The 16,383-nt window shown below is 38.4% G+C and overlaps 1 protein-coding gene and 1 long non-coding RNA gene across 4 annotated transcripts in view; both read right to left on the bottom strand.

Annotated features, from left to right (window-relative positions):
* Positions 1–16,383, bottom strand: part of LOC148725064 (uncharacterized) — a 249,609-nt gene that overhangs the window by 73,022 nt on the left and 160,204 nt on the right. The window lies entirely within an intron of this gene.
* Positions 404–11,232, bottom strand: LOC111343479 (QRFP-like peptide receptor). 3 transcript variants are annotated; one of them, XM_088729524.1, is made up of 6 exons: positions 11,187–11,232; positions 10,324–10,390; positions 3,986–4,138; positions 2,834–3,104; positions 2,306–2,560; positions 404–1,306 (listed from the first exon to the last, which is right to left on the bottom strand). In XM_088729524.1, the coding sequence occupies exons 3-6, from the start codon at positions 4,096–4,098 to the stop codon at positions 899–901; spliced, it is 1,047 nt and encodes a 348-aa protein (XP_088585650.1). In that variant the 5' UTR covers positions 4,099–4,138; positions 10,324–10,390; positions 11,187–11,232; the 3' UTR covers positions 404–898. The 3 variants fall into 3 exon arrangements, with proteins under 3 accessions (XP_088585650.1, XP_088585649.1, XP_022806404.2); XM_088729523.1 differs by lacking the exons at positions 10,324–10,390; positions 11,187–11,232 and adding an exon at positions 6,199–7,637; XM_022950669.2 differs by lacking the exons at positions 10,324–10,390; positions 11,187–11,232 and adding an exon at positions 6,857–7,636.

The raw sequence follows: 16,383 nt of genomic DNA, 5'->3' as shown, positions 1-16,383 counted from the left end.
AAACGGTCGCGCGCTGAATCTGTTGCCTCTCTACGTTGGCAGAAAAAGATTTTATCTGGGAAATTTATGAATTGACAGATTCGTCGACGTCTAAAAAATAGTGTGATGTAACCTTGCATCCTGCAATTTTTATTCTAAATCTATTCCTTAATTTGGGTTTATTTTTTTAATTGACGATTTTCTTAGTAGGATTAATTAAATTTGTGAATAATTTGTCATTTTGCCATGTTTCATTGTTTGAAAAACTATCATATCTTTGTCCTCTTAAAATGTATGTAAAAAGTGGGCGTCAGAAATGGCACGTACGCGACAGATTTATCATTAAATTAAATCATTTATTGCTTCACTCAAGTGCCCTAACACCATTTTCTTGTAAAAACTCTCAACTAGCTCACCAACTGAGGACACTAAAGAAGTATTTTATTTTTCAGTTTCATCGTAATTTAACACACTATGGATTACGACGACAGAATGATTTATATACAGGAAACTATGGTGGCCAATTCTGTCCTCCGTAAGTGTTGAAGTACAAAGTAGTGGATTCTAAAACGCCTTTTCGTATTGATGGAAATCTGAAAAAGCGGGCGTCAACTCAGAAAAGTGTCTTTGGGCTACTTACTTACTGGCCAAAACGCACTCCAGTCAAAGTTACTGAGAATACTAATAAAATGACATTACTTTTAAGTCCCATCACAATTCAACCCACGCTTAACAACAACGAAAGTCTGTTTTATCAATACAGCATTGAGACTGCCATTCCTGTTGATTCTAAACTTGCTAGAGCGTACGCAGGTGGATACTAAAATGTTTTTTTTTCTACTGCTGGATATCCTTTTCCTATGTCTAAATACTTTTGAAAATCCAAGAAAATTGTTTGAGGCCTGGAAAATTTTTATCCTCAGATTTGAGTTAAAATACTGCTGAACCGCTTTTCGGATTTGGTTATCGATAGCGTTGAACTGCTGCATGCTCCTGAAGAATTGGTCGCAGGTGGCGAGTTGTTAGGAAGTGCAATCTCACCAGGTTCGCTTAGAGTAAGATCCTCGTTGGCAGAAAAGGAGAAGCAACACATCATTCCCTTAAGCTTCTGCCTGAATCGTTGATTGAGCAACGAGTAAACAAACGGGTTGATAGCAGAATTGAACATAAACAAAGTGTCAGCAATGATGTACGAAGCGGAACCAAACATGGAGATGTCGTAGTAACTCAAGACATAAATCAATAAGCCAGTTATCCAACAGATTCCAAAGATGACACTGACAGTAATCACGCTCAAGGTGGCTCGTTTTCTCACCTTAATTACTCCCTAAAAATAAAATGGGGTTGGTAGTGAGAAACATTTTCATATAATGAAGAGACAATTAGTTGATTCTAACTTCTTTAGTAACCCAGCGTGAGGGCCGTACCGGGGAATATCGGCCTGAAGTCTTGGCAATACGAAAACAATGGACGAAAACGACTGAAGGCCAATGTTCCCTAGAATGGCTCCAGCCGCGGTTTGGAATTTTTACCTCACACACGGCTTATGAACGTTTCCGTGGAAACAGTCCTCGTGACAAAGTACGGAACAAGTAAGAACCAATCAGAAGGCTCGAATTTACCTCAGGGATAACCCTCCAAATATCTTTATAATCTTTCATATTCCCCCTTTCTTTTAATGATTTCTTTCAAGAAGTTTGATATCAGTAGTTTAGTTCTACATGGGATCCACCAGAATTGAACAGTTGGCACTAGTAATCTGGATCACGCGGAAGATATTACTTTGAGTACCGAGGACCTTGTGTAGTGTTTTTGTGTAGGACCATGTCTAAGACCTCTTTCAAGAAAATTTAAGGAATGTTTTCCAGTTATCGGCGATTGGCTTGCAACAGCAATGTTTCTTATCCGGTCGTTGGTGAAATGGAAAACTAGAATGGTTCCAGCAGCGTGCGAGGGATCCACGAAGGTAGTGTCCAGACCTGTGCTGTCCTTCAACTTCCGATGTCTCGTTTATCTCTTTGGCGGGTATCAGCAACGTCTGCTAGGAACTTGATGGTAGGGCAACAGTCTCTTTTAATCTTATGGGAATATTGTGTAACAGTCAACTAAGGAGAACGTATTTATGTTAGATTCTAGGGGCTTATAATGATTATAATAGATTGCAGCTACCGTAGGTGACGTCGCCCTACCAGGAACCCCATTTCCTATAGTTATTAAGAGCTCATTACAGTTTACTGGATGGCTTCAAATGCATTAAGAAAATCGAAGGGCGTTTTATCCTCCTCCCTTTCGCTAAAGCTATTTAAACAAGGTTAACCCCTCCTACCTTTTGTCGGCAGGTTTGACCATTTTCCTCATTTCGTTGAAACCATAATTTATACACAACCCTTGAGTATAAACCTGTCATTATTGTTAAAGGAATACAGGCCAACAGTACAAGCCACGTGGTCTCATTTGCCGCACCCATCCACTGTTCAGGCCAATCCCACTTGCATTCGCCAGTCGTTTCATCGAATATCGTCACCGAGATCAGTGGTGAATTTAAAGCCACTGCAAAGATCCAACATCCAAGAATGATTACCTGGATTGAAAGAACACTACTTCAGAAAATATATAATTTAACCACACTTTGTCATTATTGAATGAAATAGTTGGTTTTGATCCGTTTCAAGTGAAATGGGGAAAAAAGCATGGAAATGGCAGCGATAAGATCTAGTGCTGAACAAGCTTGTTGCGGGGTTTTAAACGATTTGGTTTGGAACAACATTAACTTCATTAAACGTGTCACCTATTGTATCCTCTAGATGGTTGTCTGTGACACCCAGGAAATTTCTGATCTGATTCCTCAGCTTACCTTCACTTTTTGTTTGGAAAGTTTTCTTTGGGTACCAATGGGACGCGCCACGGCAAAGTAACGTTCAACTGCTATAGCAACCAGTGTTACAGCCGAAGCCGCTGCTCCTATCCATGCAACGTTTCCATATGTGAGCACTTTACATAACACTGATCCAACAGTTCCATTCGGGTGGGTGAAGGCTTTTTTCAGAATATGGTTTGGAGCTTGAAAACAGGCAAACATGATGTCTGAAATGGCGAGGTTGGCAAGGAGGTAGTTCATGGGAGTCCTGTGGAATTCATTCGCCATTAGTATTCAACCGCATATATCAGCCTGAATTTAATTAGTGTTTCATTTGTTTAAAGGGGGTAAGTTTATAAACAAAACTGAGGAGCTGCGTCTGCGGGGGAGTATGAAGAGATCATTTGGTTTCATCAACTGATTTGGCCGTAACTAAGATTTTGTAAGCTGACATTTCGTGCGTTAGCCCTTGGTCAGAGTCATTTTGTTTGTTTGTTTCGTTTTCAGAGGCGCGCGAACATATTGGAATAACCCACTTTTGGACATCAGAGAGTAGTTTTGCTCACCTGATCTCAATTCAAGACGAAATTAAAGTTGCACATCTCTACCGAGTGGGTAAGACATGGAGAGACAAAAGAGATTTGGGTATAGTTGCTAATGCGTGTAGTACCGTGACGTCAAGTTTATTCATCAAGGAATTTACTTGAAATAAATTCCCTGGTGAAAAGGAATTTCTCATTGCTGAAGACCTAACCTCACCCAGTGTTCTTCTATCTTTTCCGGCAATATCATTCCCTTCGTGGAAGGATAAAAACATTACTATGAATCCGGCTTTTTTATCTTTTCAAGAGAACTGGGTTTCATGGAGGGCTAAAGGCAGTAAACAGACTTGAAAAGTGGTAAATATCAGAATTTCAAGCAAACGTAGTTTGTATCTGTATCAAGATAATTGTATCCTTTTACCTTTAGTAGTAGTGCCTAATTAATTGTTAAGGATGTTTCGTCAGAAACGTTGGAACGGTTAGTTTTAAAACAAACCGTTCATAGAATAGTAAAATCTATCTTCTGCAATCAATAAAAATGGTGGTTATGACTTCAAGATTGTTAAATTTCCCAGTGTTACCAGTGGTCTGAAGTTGCTAAACGTACCTCATTTCAGAATTCCTTTTAATGATGAAACAAACAAGAAAGTTTCCAATGATATCCACGACGGCGAGGAGCGTCAGTATAATTGTGACAGCAACGTCAGCTGATTCAGACATGATGGAAAGTCACTCAGGTTCTTCAACACCTTTTCAGAACCTTTTGAAGAAGAATGCGTAAGAGAGTCTGTGAGTTTCTGACGAGAACTAACAACTCTGGTACGAACTTCCTCTGCGGAATTCCTGATCCAAATGGACACTTAGGATCCGGAATCGAAGACAATCGGTATGCAGCGTCCCTAGTTTGTGCTCTTTCAGGCCGGATTGCTCACTTCGCCAACCGACAAACAACGCTTTCTTGAAATTAAATGAATCTTTGATTGATAAAAAGAACTTGTGAGTGACTCTTTTAAAGATAAATTCAATATTTTTGACATCAGTTTCTAAGAAACAACAAGGTAGCTTTCTGTACGAAGACGCTGAACTACGCACGTTGTATGCGTCTAAAATTAAATTTAGATTGTGCAGAGGTCGATATCGAACAGAAATATAATCAAAACAAATTTTTGTTCATGGCTGAATGACGTCAATGGCCATTTAAAAATTTTGAAATGTATCGTTTTAAATTATATTCGATGTTTCAAAGTCAAGTCACGACACTTTAATTTGTCACATTGCCATTCTTGTTCGCGTAGGCAAAACAAGTTTCAAAGAAACGTGAAAAGAATGCTCTTCCAACTTACCAAAGAACCAACATCAAAATTTCTAAGATTTCAATTTTATATTGGATACATGGATACAATATCTTCCTTATCGAGGACACTTTCATAGCGAGTACTTTCAAACTTAGTACTATCTAAGTTGCTTAGGCTTCGATCTACTGAAAATATTTTATCGCGTGTATTCGCGTGCGTTTTACGCATGGCGTATTTGATGTTTAGTTTCTTTCTTTCTCTCTGAGAAATGATATTGCATTTTAGAAATTGTTTTGATGAACTGTGAGTTGGAATCATAACTGCTATTTCCTGTCGAAATTTTTTTATGTCGAATGTGCCCATTTTTTAATGATAACCTCTCCGGGCATTATTCAAACGAGTGTTTAGTTTCCGGCCGGCTGCAATAAGGAATACTTCTTTAAAACAGGTCGCATGATGTTTGTGTTTTTAAAGGTCAAACAGTTGGCTTTTTCGTCTTGTTAGAGCTCAGTTTTATCCACCAATAACAAGAGGTTTCAGCTTCAGTGGTTTTACTTGTATTGCAGTTGGATATTTATATCTTATCAGACGTTTTGTTGTGTAGTATCGCTGGGTATTTTTACGAGTTGTGCCGTATTTTAACGAGCCCGTAGGGCGAGTGAAAACACAGACAACGAGTAAAAATACTCAGCGATACTACGCAACAAAACGTTTAATAAAAGATTTATTATCCAGCGGGCCAAATTGTTATTTCAGTGTGGGCGAATTTCGCGGATATTTCGGGAGTACAAATATCGCGTGATATTTATACTCGTCTTGCGCATTATTTGTACTCTACGAAGCACATTTGGATAATAAAGATATATATTTATGCCTGCCACACCTGATGGGTATGTGTACTTTTTCCGTTCTACTCTTTTTTCGTTTTTGATTATTAATAACGATTGCCCTCATTGAATGACAAAGCAAACATTAACAGGTCAAGTGGGATTTATTATATTGCTTAAATCATAGACTCATCCTGAACGATCAATCATTAATCTCATTAGAAAAAACACGATAGTTTTAAAATCTACCTATTTTCATTTAGATATTTTACAACAGACAACGAAACATATTCAGTGATAGAAAGTGGAATGTATGGCCCTCAACAACACTTGAGTCAGCCGCAACAGTGTTCTGAATTGTCAACTTCTAAGGGTCAATATAAGTAATATTTCTCTCAATATTCCTTTTTATGAGATCAAATTCTAACAACTCTTTTAAACCATAACATAATTTAAAAAGCACGGATGGGAAATAGAAAAGGAAAATTCATTTCCCAAGGCAAGTTTTAGATATGTTTTGTCAAGGCAAACGGTTGACGAACAGCTGCAGTCTTGTACTGATTTACGCGTGACGGGTAGAGTTTGACATTTGCCCTGTTAGTTATAATCACTTCGAGTACTACTAAGACGATTACGTCCAATAAGCTCTTAACTGTAAGATGGTGTGACTTGCTCGTGACAAACTCAAAGTATCTTACCTCACATGATGTCTAGAGACCGCCCGTGCCAGAGGCAAACCTGCGTTTTAACTGCCGGTCTGAAAAACGTTTCTTTTTTTCTTCGACTCGACTGGATGTCAACTCAACTCATCAATAATAACCTTTCACACGCGATCGATTACAAACAACTGGAATTTCAGAAACAGGATATGTAGCAAACAAAACTTTCTCAGATGATTAAGGTGTAAAAATTTAAATGAATGTTAATGAATTGTCGTCTTGAGTTATGAAAGACTGTACTCGCTTTTTATAAATTTCCATTTAATCACGAATTTGAATCATTTGGAAATGAAGAGTATCAAGAATGCTTGCGGCCTTAGCAAGATAGCATAGAGCATTCTGATCCTTGTTACAAAGGAACTTTGATCGGTATAATGTTTCTGTTTACCATCGTGTTTGTCTTTGGGAAATTATTTGTGAAATACTTTTACTTCAAAGGTGTTATATAGTTGAAACTAATTTGTTCTTAAATAAGAAAACATAGACTAACAAGGATTGTACGTGAGAATAGAGTAAACAGCACATTAATTTGTTTCAATTCTTAACATGACGAGTCATCACGCTGATTGTCAAAACTAACTGTGAATGCCTGAGCAATTTCTAAAAGAAACAAACATTTAAATCAGTCGCTACTTACTGTAAAGGAGATCGACTTGAGGGCTGTAGAAACTGGCGGTAAACGTATTACAATCACGTTAAAGCTGATGAAACACAGTTAAAATAATATTTGCTCTTTCGTATGACAGATACCAAACGACCTGCGTCTCGCCCACCTCTGAATGACATAGACTATGAATAACGTCCTGTTTGTAATTTCCTCGGTTCCAGGTCTGCTTATTCGCGTGTCCTGTTAGTTGCGTGAGAATACAATCTGACAAATTCGAAACTCCATGATAAAGATTAAGGTCCTCCTCCGAAAGTCTATAAATCCCATTAGAAGTTTCCATAGCGACAGAATTGTATGAATTTACTTGAACCCAAAAAGGTGATTTTGGTGAAAGAGAATTTCTTGCCCACCTCTGAATGACATAGACTATGAATAACGTCCGGTTTGTAATTTCCTCGGTTCCAGGTCTGCTTATTCGCGTGTCCTGTTAGTTGCGTGAGAATACAATCTGACAAATTCGAAACTCCACGATAAAGATTAAGAAGTACTTTACCCTACAACAATTGCAAGGCAAATCGGCCTTGATGCTTGACTGTAAAAGCACGACATGCCGTGACAATGACCGGAAAGCGAAGCTTTCCGTGCGAGGCACGAGGTTACTGAGGTTGAGTAGGAAACCCACAGTAGTATTAGTCAATGTGGTTTACATCAATTCGCGGATAGGATTTCACAGACACTTCGCGTGTTCAAATTGATTGACTTCCCAGAAACAAAGTTTCGTTGCTCTGCAATTGTGGTGTGAATTTAGAGGAAAGAGTAGGCGAGATAGATATAGTGAGTCCTATTTTCTGATTGGTCTCCCGAGCGGGCAAGATGGGCCTATCTTTCCGCTCGGGATTGTTCGTTTTGATCCCGCGCAAGGAAGAAAAAAAATACTGCATATTCAATCACTGCCGCCCTGACATAATATATAAGCGTAATGATTCAGCTTATATTATGTCAACTTTGTACCAAAGAAACCAACAACAGATCAGCGAAGAGAGGATGAAAGATATCATTCAAAGCTAGACGTCACTTTTAGACTTGGATTTTGAAAATCAAGTTATATTAATTAGTCACTTAACCATTTTATTTCGCCGTAATTCTTGACATTCTCCCATCATTTTTGTAAACCTTTCAAATCACTTTACTTTCAACTCGTCTAATGAAAAATCAAGTACACGCCACGTGCACCACAGCTGGCTCTTTTTCCCAGCGCCCGAAAACAAATAAGTCCTTATGAATTCTTATCAGAGCGAAATCTTTTTGCTGTAATTAAATCCTTTATTGACCGAGCTTGTTCGATCAAGATGGCTGGATATCAGCCTCGTTCTTTTTTTTTTTTTTTTTCTGCATCTTTTCTTACCTCGATTTCTGTTTACTACACTACGAGGGTGTGAATATAACCGCCGCCCAATTAGCCCAATGAATAGTGCGCTGGACTGTTGTGCGGGAGGTCGAGGGTTCGAGCTCCGGCCGGACTAACACTCAAAGTCTTAAAATAATTGAGAAGAATTTGCTACCTTTCTATAATATCAAGAAATGGTTAGATATTGTAGTCTTCTCGGATAGGGACGAATAAATGGAGGTCCCTTCTCCTGCAGGGTTGGGGGTAGGAGACGTTAATTTCCCACACACGAGATTACTGCGTGATGGATGTCCTTCCCTGGGGTGGGATGGGTGGGATGGGTGGGTTTACTGGGCCCGCAGTAATTGGCGCAAGCAATTGCGGTGTCCCTGCCAGTTGGCGAAGCTAATAAACAAAACTAAACTAATCTGAATGCGTTTAACCGACTAGCGACAAAGGGCGAAAAATAGTACTGACTACCGACAAAATGAGAAGAAGAATTACCGATCGCCGACAGAAAAAAAATTAACTGACTACCGACATGGGCCGACATTTTCGAAATTTGTTTTCAGAAAGATGAGATCAGAAGAGCACTTTGTATTTTTTCTAGTTAAGGAAGTAACCACGTTAGACGAATTTCCTGTCATTTTCTTACTTTTTGACCGGAAGAGCGCGCGATCCCTTTGCAGAACAATTTCCGGTACTCGAGCCCACGAAACCTCCCGCTGTAACATTTCAACCAAGTTGTTTGTTCATACGGTCCAGCCATTTCAGCCCATGCCACAGGGAGCCCACACAAGCGGCGTGTCTGGTCATTTGTTTGAAATATAAAGAAATGTATGGGAGAATATTGAAGAGTCGTAATATCGTAAACTTATATCGAGGAATGTCTATGTTAAGGCTCAAAATAAATGTAAACCTACCTCACTTGCCGTGTATGGTCGTTTCTGTGGTTCTAAATGGTGAAGTTGAGCGATTTGGTAGATTTTGCGTTGACTGTTACTCCTTCTTATACAGTAGATTTATACAAATTGCCGCCTGTGGCAGAAGTTGATGAACGCTTACGAAAAGAAAGACGACCAGTGGGAAGTGAGGAGAAAACGTAAATCACGAGAACAAGCGAGAGAGGACGAAATTTTGACGAAGAAGATTATCACGATTGAAGGAGGTGACATAAAGGAGGGTGTGAATGAAGTTGACCGACTAGCGACAAAGGGAGAAAAATACTACCGACTACCGACAAAGATCGAAAATTTTAACCGACAACCGACAAGTGGAACCCCCCCCCCCCCCCATTCAGACCCTCCACTACTCATGATTGATTATACAAGAAGTTAAAATTAGCTAGTTGGCAAAAACTAAGCTAAAAGGGTATTTTAAAACGTCCTAGTATTACTAAAATGTTCGCGACTTAAATTAATCTCTAGGAATCTTTTGAAAAAAATGCTCCTTAAAGTTGCTTTCATTTTGTTATATTCTTAGGATTGCCGTCAAGACAGTTCCACAAGCGAGTCACACTTGCATGAAATGTTCGGAGACCCGCGTTTGATCGGCACTTCGGTACGATCAAGGCATTATTTAATCGGTAAAACAAAAAAACGTTTAGAAAACCTACAACACATTTACGTCGATTTTTCAACTTTCCCCGTAGTTGTATTAAAACACTGGATCTTTGTTATTGTTACAAAGAAATTTCCCATTCATAGATCGTGTGGCTGCTTTTACTCTTTCAATCCCAGATTCGGACACTTAAGAAACTTATCAGCCTGACTGTGTCAACTTGACCCAACACTTCATTCTCTAAAAATATGTACAGTGACATTTGTAACATTTAGAAGGGAGACACGTTAGTAATTAGATCATGGAAAATAAAGGCCTAGAGTTGAGTTAATCATTATATGTCGAAGACCATGGTAAATTAAGGCAAGTTTTTTTGTAACAAATCTTTGCCAAAAGTGTTTTTTGAATCGTCTGCCACTGAAGGATCAGTCCGAATCTAAGACTGTTTCGAGTTTTTTTAAATCCTCTGCCACTGAATGATCAGTCCAAAATATTGTACTTTCATAAAGCGGAAAAATATTATTTCTAAATTTGTTATTTTTTTATTTACCTTTTAAAAAGAAGCCTGTCTTGTTTGATATTCTTGTCGTATGACTAACGAAACCAAAAGTGGGAAACTGAAATGGAAATAGCTATTGTAAGACAAAGACGTTGAAACTTGATACGTGAAAAAAAAAGAACGAAGAATGAAACATGGAAGAACAGACACCAACGGTAAAGATAAAGTTTAATTTGTAAAGAGCAAAAAAAGGCGTTTAGGAACCTGAAAGTTGAACGCTCTTCTTCTTCCCCATAAATATTTAAGCGCACAAAATAAACTTATCAATAAAAATAGATTTACTCGCCTTTAATTAATTTGAAATGTAGCAATACTGTGCGATTTGTATAAACTCTTCGTTACCACCGACACTGAAAAACCTTTAAGCTAAACAGGACGGCCAATGCAACAACATTAAACGTGACCAAACGGAGATTTTATGGGAAGAAGATTCTCTGCTCATGTGAAGAACATTTTCATTAAAAAAATTCTATTTCGAATGGCCGTATCGTACTCATTCCTAAATTGCAAATACCAACAATGGTTTTCGTCTTTCTCAATCTGAACATTTATTTTTCAGAAAATAACGGACCCTGAGCGTGACGCGATGTGTACATTTTGCATTTGTAAATTTCTCAGGACGCTTTTTGTGCACAGATTAGGCATGTCTATCCCATTAGATATACACAGGCGTTTTGATTGTTGTCTAAGCGCTGGTAGGAATGAAGCAGAAGTACTGATTTTAATGCGCAAGAGATTTGTTCTCCTTGGGATGTGAAAAAACTTTTGAAGGCGTTGAAATATGTATTGTAAAATTGATAATATGTCACATTAGCCCATCAGCTCATTTATGGACAATTATATATCGTACTTACCACGATTCTTTGAACCGCTTTACACCTGTAGTCGAAATCCACAAACCGAGGAGATTCGCACTTTTACTGGCGATTCGCCAAAGGAAAATATACATAAACGAGCAAAATATACAGAGCAGAAAGCAAAACCAAATACAAATAAAACACGAAAAATGACGGACAAAATAACGAAACTTACAAGATTATGTGGCGACTACGACGACTAAAACATAATGACAACGGCGACAAGAAAGCTACGGCAGAAGAAGCTATACCAAACAATAGAAACAATGCATAAAAAATGAAATATGAAGTAACCAAAAATGACTGGTGAACCTAATAAAATAACAAATATACGCGAGCAACTGAAGACGGAAAACAATGTACAAAAGGCGTGAAGGCAAACGAAGGTGAGGCGCCGTGACTACAATTCCTTGGTAAACTGAAGAAGCCAACTTTAAAATTAAAATAGTGTTCCCGAAGGCTTCATACGCTCGCGCAGGCAAAGAAATTCTCGTGAGCAAATGCTTATAATAAAAGCTAGATCATAGGCCTGCGAAATTTCCTTTAATAATAATAATAATAATAATAATAATAATAATTTAATATTTCCATTGCGCAAATTAACATGTGGATATGATCAAATGCGCATCACAACACTTTTCGATGGACTTTGGTCGGACTGGATCTTCATTTTACAAACAATCGAAGGAAACTTATTTGAAGATGCCCCCTCCCCTCCAATTCCCGGTAAACAGGCCAGACCACACCACAGTAATCTCGTGAGTGGGTTCTTTAACGTCCCCTGCCTAACCAAATTAACTAATTAATAGATGCAGGAGACAACCCTTGTTTGCTCTCGTCACAAAATGGAGGAAGGAAGTGCGTTGCGTGGCAAGACCAAACAACGGTTGTGAAGGAGATGAGTCTACAGTGTGCCACCAACGCAATTTACTTCTACTTAGATATGGAAACCAGTGGCAATAGACCACAAAACATTGAGTTTATTTCAGATGAATTGGATGGTTTTTTTTTTTACATTGTTTTCTCCATTTAACGATATTTTCGTTGGAGTCTTTTAAAAGTTAAAGCTCTTTTTCTTTTACAAAAAAGGAAACACTAGTTAATTATGTTTTAGTCACCCACCCATCCAAAAACACCGACTCTTACATGCGTGCCATGCCTATATTTTTTATCAAAAGCTTAAGGCGCACTGCCCTCTTCTGCAGAATGGAACTTTGAAAATCATTGATAGAAAGAAAAACATTTTTAAGCTTTCCCGGGTAAGAATATTACATTTTGTCTCTGAATATCATTGCTATACAAATTTTGGTTATATATATTCCGTTACAGTTCGCTAAATCGGTTATAAGATTTAGAATTTCCAGAGGTTTCCATCTCTGTGTTGTTATTTTGTATGGATTTCCGCCTGACACTTGTGAAGCTTTACAGGATAAGAAAGATTGAAATCTTTTAGCTTGGCTGTCCAATAAGGAATTTATTAAGTTGACCTTAAATTGACTATTTGAAGCTCACGTTGAATACCATGTAGCTTAGAAATGAAGTATTTGAGCGCGAAATGTTTTTTCGTAGTTTCACCTATAATGGTAACTTTTTTTTTCCTGAAACAGGGAGAATATATAGCTCCGGAAAAGATCCAGAATGTATACAAACATACCTACGTTAGTTGACCACTCCCCACCGGAGGCTTTCGGGGCCAGTTTCCTCACATCCCACCCCAGGGGAGAACATCCACTACACAGTAATCTCGTGCTTGGGAAATTAACGTCTCCTATCCCTAATCCTGCAGGAGAAGGGGCCTACGGTTTATTCGTCCTTATCCGAGAAGACTAGAATATCTATCCATCTTTTGATTATAGAAAGGTAGCAAATTCTCCTCACTTATTTTAAGACCATGAGTATCGGTCCGGCCGGGGCTCGAACCCTCGACCTCCCGCAGAACACAATCCGGCGCTCAAACCAATTGAGCTAACCAAAGTATATCTACGCAGTCCGTTTGTCGCGCAGGCTTTTGTCATTAGAAACAGTTTTAAGGTTTGCTTTGATATCATTTTAAGCATTGCAGCTATTTAGCTGCTTGGATTAAAACATTCTTCGATTCCAGTCCTTCTTAGTTGCCATAATCGTACCGGATGCTGAAGTCTTAGAGGCCTGGGCCAAAAAAGCTGAAATCGAGACTTGAAACAGCTAAGTCAAGATGAGGTAAAATAAAACACACAGAAAGAGTGAGGGGTGAGGGGTGAGGGGTTAAAGGTAAGGGGTTCTGTGGGGTGAGTGCTGCAGTCTGAGGTGTAAACAAGTAAGACCTGTTGTATTTATTACCTTCAAGCTTCCTCATGCAAGCTTAAGATCAACTAACACAGATTAACTTGGTTATAACCAGTGGAATGGGGCTAAAAACCAACAGTTATTTCTTCATTGATTTCCTCAAAGTATCTTTACTTTATCATCATTGTTTTGCTTTACTTGTTTCTTTGTATGTTTTTTTTTTTTTTTTGCATTCGTCCATGGTTCAAAGATAAGTTTATTTTTCACTTTTCTTGAACCATACCCTTAATGTATAATGATGATCGTAACATAAAAAGCAAGAAAGATTTTTTTCGTAATTGGATTTAACTCAGCACATAACTTTGACTTTCCTTTTCAGATGATTAATAAAGTTATATTCGAAGAGAGAGATCTTAGTTCATTGGAACAGGTTAGGGTGTACATCATGAGTTTATTCACTGGCAGGCAAAGATATCTGATGAATATGAGGAATGCTAACTTTAATCAGAGGAGTCCAGTTTGAAGCTACCTGGCTCCACTGGCCCCTATGGTTATTCCAGGCTGCTAGTACTCCAATTTTATTTCTAATAATTTCTTTCAATTTTGTAACTTTTTTGCTTAGAGCAAGTATCAATGCGAGTACAAATAAAGAATATCCATTATCCGTTGAAGTGTTTTTGTACATGAGGCAGCTTAACTTAAGCTAACTTTTCTTACACTTTCCCTTTAGGCGGTAATGACTTTAGAGTCTCCATGGTTAGCAACAAAATTCGTTGTACCAACTTAAAATCTTTAAATTTTGAGAGCATGAAAAAAGCCAAAAAAAAATTATAAAATTTTATTCGCTAAAAATTACAAAGGAGGCTATCCTTACATATTACTGTAATATCCTTTATTTCAAAGGTCAAGATGATCTATTTTCATCCCGAGATGTTTAGCACTGAAAACGGAATTCTCACACCCACCTTCAAGGCCACGCGCTCAGAGATACAAAAGACTTTCAAAGTCAAAATCGAGGGGCTTTACGAAGGGGTGGACGCTGGTAACTAACGCAGCTGGAGGCATGACAAACCCATCATGAGCTACCCCACCCTTCGCTTCTAGAAAGCAACGGGAAATAGCTAAGAAATGAGACAGAGCCAAAGCAATAGTTGATAAAGAAATGATACAAGTACTTCATGATCCACCTACATATCGGCTTCCAGGCCTATCTACACATCTAAGAGAAAAGTCACAAATATATAACTGAAGAACAAAAGGAGGCCGCCTGGGAACTAGAACTTCCATGAAATCTTGACTGAGCATACGAACATTCTCGAGCCCGCGATATTTCGCTTCAGTCGCGTCATTTTAAATTCTCGTTTTCTTTTAGTTCATATCTTACGTTTTATACATTTTCAGAGAAAACAATGCTACCCAAGACAACTCAGTTCCAAGACCCCGGAGGAAAAAGTGCCAAGTGCCAACCCAGACATAACTCAGTCAGGGCCATTGATGGGCGTATGGTTAAGTCTCGGCACAGGTCAGGTATACGTCATTACATAAGAGACAAGCCCACCAAGTGGGGTATTAAATTGTGAGTATTGGCTGACAATTTCAATGGCTACACTGTAGACTTCAATGTCTACATACGCCGCCCTGTTTGCCCAATGGATAGTGCGCTGGACTGTTGTGCGGTACCAACACTCAAGGTCTTAAAGTAATTGAGAAGAACTTGCCACCTTTCTACAATATCAAGAAATAGTTAGATATTCTAGTCTTCTCGGATAGGGATGTCACTCCCGACTCCCTTGGGAGGTTTTGTTGGTCACATGACTTTTAGCTTGAATTGCCATGTGCTCGGGTTAGCGAATGTTCTTTCTTTTGGTTGTTATATTGAAGATAGTTTAAAATGAGTTATTGTGTCTTTCTTTGGCTAAAGCGAACGGTTCGGTAAGTTAATATTTGTTTTTTTGTTGTTGTTGTTGTTCAGGCAGTTATTTGGAGCTTAATGCCTTCTTTTGTTTGTAATTTCAGAAAACCTTTCACTTTTACTTTCCTTTCCCTTATATTCATTGACCGAGGCCGTGCGGCCAATGTACGAGTTTTCGACATTCGTCAAGTTAAATCACTTGTGAATAAACAGTACTATGGTACTGACAAGGGACGAATAAATGGAGGTCCCGTCTCCTGCAGGGTTGGGGAAGGAGACGTTAATTTCCCACACACGAGATTACTATGTGATGGATGTCCTCCCCTGGGGTGGGATGGTGGGTTTGTTGTGAAGGCCGTAAGTTAGATAACTCATTGGGTTAATTACGTCACCTTCGTTAAATAAAGAATATTGTATTGTATTGTATTGTAAAGCCGCAGGGCAGGTGACTGACACATTTGGGTTGGGTTATGCTGTAGTAATGAGACTTATAAAGCCTTTTCTAAATTAGGGTTACCATTTATTTGTCGATAACTTTATACATCGGTGAAATTGTTCAAAGATTTGTTTACCAAAGATTTGTTTATTTATCAAGTAATCTTAAGGAACCTATATTTATGAAGATAAGTGACTTTTACTTCCTCGGTTTCAATGATGGAATATATATTTTCCTGAGAAGCCCATTTTATACATTTTAAGAAGATCGCGTGTTATAGCTATGGGTATGTGTCGTGTCCATTGTGTCATCATAGTGCACGTGCTATTAAGAATTTCGTGAGTGCTAGAAATATCGCGTATTCTAGCATATCAATGTTTCGTGTTATCCTTTTCTGTACGAGATAGTTTAGTTAATCGCGAACTTCGTGCAGAAGAGAAGGCTTTTAGACGTATGTGTTTCGCGAAGTTCGCTGAAGCTTCTTAAAGAATTTCTAACTTCAATTCGATTTTAATTGGTAATATTGTATACTTGGAAGTCTGAGAATTAAAAGCCTAAGGAAATCTATACCGTATGCTTTC

The sequence above is a fragment of the Stylophora pistillata genome, chromosome 8, assembly GCF_964205215.1.
Source record: "Stylophora pistillata chromosome 8, jaStyPist1.2, whole genome shotgun sequence".
NCBI classification, from domain to species: domain Eukaryota; kingdom Metazoa; phylum Cnidaria; class Anthozoa; order Scleractinia; family Pocilloporidae; genus Stylophora; species Stylophora pistillata.
This window is presented reverse-complemented; position numbering and strand designations above follow the sequence as displayed.

Excerpts from the sequence above, each read along its gene's own strand:
- LOC111343479 (XM_088729524.1), bottom strand. The coding sequence starts at position 4,098 with ATGTCTGAATCAGCTGACGTTGCTGTCACAATTATACTGACGCTCCTC. Across the intron at positions 2,561-2,833 it reads TTTCCAAACAAAAAGTGAAG|GTAATCATTCTTGGATGTTG; the intron begins GTAAGCTGAGGA and ends CTTTCAATCCAG. Across the intron at positions 1,307-2,305 it reads GTCAAACCTGCCGACAAAAG|GGAGTAATTAAGGTGAGAAA; the intron begins GTAGGAGGGGTT and ends TTTTATTTTTAG.